Consider the following 5,539-nt stretch of genomic DNA (forward strand, 5'->3'; position numbering starts at 1 on the left):
GAGAGAGAGAGAGAGAGAGAGAGAGAGAGAGAGAGAGAGAGAGAGAGAGAGAGAGAGAGATAGAATGGATCAGATGTTTCGGTACAGAGTTTCCTCTCGCCGCTTGAAATTAGCGTTTTCGAGCGGCTGAATAATTCCGCATGCACACTGGTTGGTCTGTAAACCCGCTAGCCTTATCTCGCCGCTTTAATAATTTTCCTAGGGAGGCCGCAATTGCAATACCGTTGGAATACCCACGTGCTCGTACGTTCTCTTTATCTCTCTCTCTCTCTCTCTCTCTCTCTCTCTCTCTCTCTCTCTCTCTCTCTTCTTCCCTTCCTCCGCGAGTTTCATTTTATCGCGTCGGTTTATTGCCGTGTTTCGTTTCGATATTTATAAACGCTTTCGCGATTCATTTTATCCCGAGCCAGGTTATCAATCTCTTCCTCCAGATGCGCGCGGCGGAAACGAAACTGGGAATTTTCTCTCGGGATATTGCGCGAATTTGTCATTTCCGCGCGAATTTTGTAAACTTTGTGTATAAACGAAACGTGGTGGGTTAAGGTAAGCGAGATTTAGTGGATGGATCCATTTTGAAAAGTTCAGTGGCTCAACGGGGGATTAGCTCGTTCCTGGTAGGACACCATCGAATTTCTTTCTCTCCGTATCCTTTCCGTTCTTTCCAACCCTGAGAGAAATTGAACAAATCTGAGGGTTGATTTTATTTAGGGAGCTGATTCCCCGCTTATCTCTACCCGTGTATCTCTTAAACTCTACTTATCTCTTGAGAACACTTGTTGTAAATATATTCCGAGGAACAAGGTTGTCGTCTCATTTGAAAATAAAATGATACGTCTCTCTCTCTCTCTCTCTCTCTCTCTTTTTTACGATCTTCCATGAGTATCTCCAATAATTTTGTCCACGTAGAGGTTCGTGTGTGAAAGTGTCTTTGCATAAATTTCGTTTTCGGAGAAGCTATCGAATCGAACAGGTCGTTTTATCTGATCGAAATATCGCGCGTGGCTCGAGTTCCTTCAACTTCGTGTAAAACAAACAGAGAGAGAGAGAGAGAGAGAGAGAGAGAGAGAGAGAGAGAGACACGAAAAAAAGAAAAAAGAAGTTTAATTCATACGAAAGCACGGTCCGTTGGTTTCAACCTTCACAAATCACCGCGTTCAGGGAACCAGGCATGAAAGTTTCCAGCAAAAATAGAAGCTTCGTGGAATGGCGCGCATCGTAGCAAAAATCTTTTGCAAAAGTTCCAGCAGCGTGGAATTGCCAACTATTTTCGCCCGATATTTTCACTCCTCTTTCCCCTCTCGTTTTATCATTTTTCTTTTTATCTTGTTTCCCCCCTCCCTCCCCTATCCTCTTTTCTCTTTTTTCTTTTTTTTCCTTTTTTATTTTCTTTAATTCCCAGTACACGGTAACGGTATGAAATTTTTTATCCGGTGAAATAGTGTGCTTTTCTCGACAAAGAAGGAAAAGCGTATCCTTTTTTTTACTCAACTTTCCCGCCACCCGGCGCCGCGATAAATCACGCGAAATGCCACCGTGAAAATGCATAGCCCCACCAGGACGTACTCTCAACTCTCTCAGGCAGTCAACAGGGAAGGATCCAAGTAGTGCGATTACGATTATCGTAGGTGGTGGCCACCCCGATTGGAAATGGTGGGTGCTGTTGCATTTTCCTCAAGGCGATCTTCACGATACCGATACGAAGTAAGCGAAGTACTGAATCTAGTCTGAATTACAGTTACACGTCTTAGAGTGGGATGGAAGATGGAAATGAAAATATGCAAATACGTGTTCAAGATGTGTTCGAACGAAATGGAGTAGAAAATTTAAACGGTATATTGTAGAGATTAAAACAAACGCGAAATTTCATATGCAAAGATATGTTAAGAAAGACTCGTTAAAACTCGTTTTTCGAGTTATGAAGAAGAAGTTAACTTCTTAACTTCGCGCTTAACATAAAACGGAAATAAACAGAGATAAAACTGCCTTTCTATCTATCTGCCTCGCTTCATCCGATACGCAATTAAATCGGTTATAATTCGAAAAATAAGCTTCGATATCATATTTTTGCACATCAACTCTTGTATTTGTTTTTTTTTCTTTTTTGTTGTTGAATCTTCCTTCTTGTTTGCGTTTATTAAATTTTATATTTCTACCTAGTTCGTCCACTCGAACGAATCTCTTTGCGGGAACACATGCTTGGTCCAAGGAATATAAAATTCGACGTCAATAATTCCTTTACATAAGAGGCTGACGCATCGTTGTGCATCGTTTAATCGCAGGTATTTTTATTTCGTCGATACGTTGTTTCCATTGTATTTTTATTCGCCGTGTATATTTTTGGTCGGGCAATACGCGATTTTTTCCCCTTCTCTCTTTCTCTCTTTCTCTCTCTTCCCCCCTTTCAAATAAATAGAACAAGTTGCGCAAGATAAATCCTGCGCAGAATATCGTTCTCTTTTTTTTTTCGAGAGAGAATTTTTACCATCGGGCATTGTCACTCGTGAAATCATCCGGTATCAGAATAAATATTTAGATCTGGATCGAATGTATATTATCCACGTTATCCCCTCCCGGGGGATAGCTACCGTTAGCTTTTGTATCGCGTATCAAACGTTGTATCTGCTATCGTATCCCTGAAATTAAAAGTTATCGTTCCACGAAATTTTCCACGATATTTTCGCGTATAAACGCGGGGAAAAAAATATTCCTTCTTCGATCTTTTTCAAACTTCGTCTCGTAAAATCCCGGGATGTTTATTCCCGTTTTCGATCGAAATATTCGAACAAGAGAAAGAAGAAAAAGAAGAAGAAGAAGAAGAAGAAGAAGCTTATAACCTCTTTCTTATAAATCTTCCTCGTCCGAAATTTACGAATCTGTACGATACGACATTTATCCGCGAGGGAGAGAATATCGTTCTTTCGGATTCGCGGAAAGCAAGGCGCGAGTTGTTGAACTCGAAGCGCGACGCCACGATTTTTATCTGCCTCTCGGATCCTCTCTAGAGGAAAGAAACGTTCGAAAACCGAGCTGCTTAAAAACGGATAGAGTTTAACGGGAGGATGCAGAGAGGATGCAAGTTAGTCTCTCTAGTTTCATTCCACGTCGAATTCCACATTGTTCCCAAGCCGAAGATATCAAAAGAAGAGATATCCTTTCGAGAATTTATCGTTCGATTAATCTTAACCGTTCTCGAAGATTTTATTGGCTGGAATCGGACGAGACGAAGTGGCGGTGAAACCGTTTCCCTTTCCGCCAGATTTGTTTCGTTCTAACAAGCATCCCTATTCGGAGGAAATACGGTTTATCACGCTTGTTGTCCCTCCTTCGACCTCGTTCTCTCGTGCCACCTCTTGATAAATGCACGCTATTTTCCTCTTCCACATCGTGGTGGTCACCCGTGGTGGAATTATTCTTATGAGAAATAAGAACCGGGGCATTTGTTGAGCAGCGACGTTTTTTACGATCGTTGAAAATCGGAGGGAAGAAATCTTGAAATTTACGATTGGATGTAATTCGATGAGTTTAACGAACGGAGGAATCGTGGGGCTCTTCCATGTTTACGTATTTTTTCGATGTGGATATTTATATCTTATATATATATATATAAATTTCGTGAATTTAAAAATAAGGCTCGAAGCTTTCTTTTCTTCGAAGGCAGCTAATCTTTCTCAAATTGAATAAAAAAGATTCGAGGGGAGATCTTTTTTCCTTTCTTCTCGAAATAAAATTGACAAAAAAATTTTCGAAATCGTAAGAAACAAAGAAACGGGAAATAATACACACTACTAAACAATCATCTAAAAATTTTCGAGTTTCACGCAGTTGGCTTAATCGATCAAGGAAAATAAAAAAAGAGAAAAGGAAGGAAGGGAAAGGGACACGCGACGAATCCCGTGGGAAAGGTGGAGAGTATTCAACGAAGCTTCGCGGTGGTAGGAAAGGAATTAAATTTTTCCCTGGCGAACAAAGGGGTGCTTTTTCCCTCCTTCGAGTCGAGAGGCTGTGCGGAGAGGATCCGCGAAGACTGGACAAAAGATTGGGAGGGGGGGGGGGAGGAAACTTTTCGCAACGAAAGTGGAGTTGCATCGATCGAGAGAAGCTCGAAAATGTGCCAAAAATATCGTAATACATCGATCGACATTTAATAACACAATAATCGAACGAGAGAGGAAACGTCGCGAACGCGCGTTCTCGGAGGTCGAGATTGAAATGAGCTCGAACGACATTTCGTCTTTCCCCTTCTCTTTCCACCTTATACGCCTGTATATTTGTATAATTCATTTTGCAACGGCGTATGCATAGCTAATCGAGGATTTATGGGACGGAGGAGGGAGGCCGGCCCGCGTTAAATTCCCATATTAATAATTCGGTTCACGATCGGCGAATGCACGGAATGTGTTAAATTTCAACCGGGTGTCCGAGTTGAAATTACGAGAACTCGACTTGTTGGAGCCGTTAGATTCCGTTTGTCGGCGATAATTGACGATAATTCACGATAATTGCCGGGGGATATTCCTTAAAATTGTTATAAGTTGAAGTTGATTTTTTTAGGAATGTTAATAATTTTTTAACGATTTGCAATTTCACGAAGATTTGGGTATGGATATGGAAAGGATAAATTTTTCAGAAACTGGGAAATCGAGCATGTAAAGAGGCGGAATCCATTCAATCGTCGTGTAAGATTTAATCCTTAATTACCGAGGCGAAGTCTGTCTACGGATTCTACCGTGATTCATTACTCTGCATAAATTGAAAGTTTTCTTTTCTCGTTAAATCCTCTCTCTGCGCAATTATGGAATAATATCTTATATTGTTTCATCATTATGTTTGGTTAATATTATCCAAGAATATCAAAATATTATTTCCTTATAAAATACAATATTCTGCTCCGTTCCCATGTAATAATATAATTCGGAATTAATTCTATGTACAAGCATTCAATATAATTCAAATAATAATACTTTTTAATCAAAGATTATTAGTTAAAACTTATCTATTTTATAATTACGTAATTTATATCCAAAATAACTTTTCACATTCGTTCTTAATTTGATTTCAATAATTCTCTGTTAATAAAATGAATGCAAAATTATAATCCACAATCAATAACGCAATATTTAAAACAACAATTCAATCGAATATAAAAATCTTTTGGTATGAAAAACTTAATAATCTTAAAGATGATATAAGAATTAAGGAATAATAATTTACATGAACGAATTTCTCCTTAATTTAACGCTTATCTCGACTCGCTCTCTTTTTTTTCCAGCCCACCAAACTGAACGTATACAAGAACGACGCAGAAAGCTGGGATTACACGACGCCAACGCTGGGTGAGTTCCTCCTTTAATTTCTTTACCCTTTTCTATCTCTCCGTTTTTCTCATTTATTTATCTATATTTTTTTTTCTCTCTCTCTCCTTTATGTTCGTTCGTCGCGAGAACGCGCGTTCTCGAGCATTTTTTTAATCATCGACATCACGTAGCGCAGGGGCTGCGTGTACGTGCGTACACGAAACAAATCATCGTGGACCGGAATC

At 39.6% G+C, this 5,539-nt stretch overlaps 1 protein-coding gene across 1 annotated transcript in view; it reads left to right on the forward strand.

Moving 5' to 3' along the window:
- Positions 1–5,333, forward strand: part of LOC122715937 (heterogeneous nuclear ribonucleoprotein L-like) — a gene marked incomplete at its 3' end in the record, with an annotated part of 81,370 nt that extends 76,037 nt beyond the window's left edge. The window contains exon 6 of the mRNA XM_043938534.1: positions 5,270–5,333. Within this exon, the coding sequence (XP_043794469.1) occupies positions 5,270–5,333 (64 nt within the window). The remainder of the gene's footprint in view (positions 1–5,269) is intronic.
- Positions 5,334–5,539: the final 206 nt, after the last annotated feature.

This window comes from Apis laboriosa, unplaced genomic scaffold (genome assembly GCF_014066325.1).
Source record: "Apis laboriosa isolate Shangri-la unplaced genomic scaffold, ASM1406632v1 scaffold40_cov151, whole genome shotgun sequence".
In the NCBI taxonomy this organism is placed as follows: domain Eukaryota; kingdom Metazoa; phylum Arthropoda; class Insecta; order Hymenoptera; family Apidae; genus Apis; species Apis laboriosa.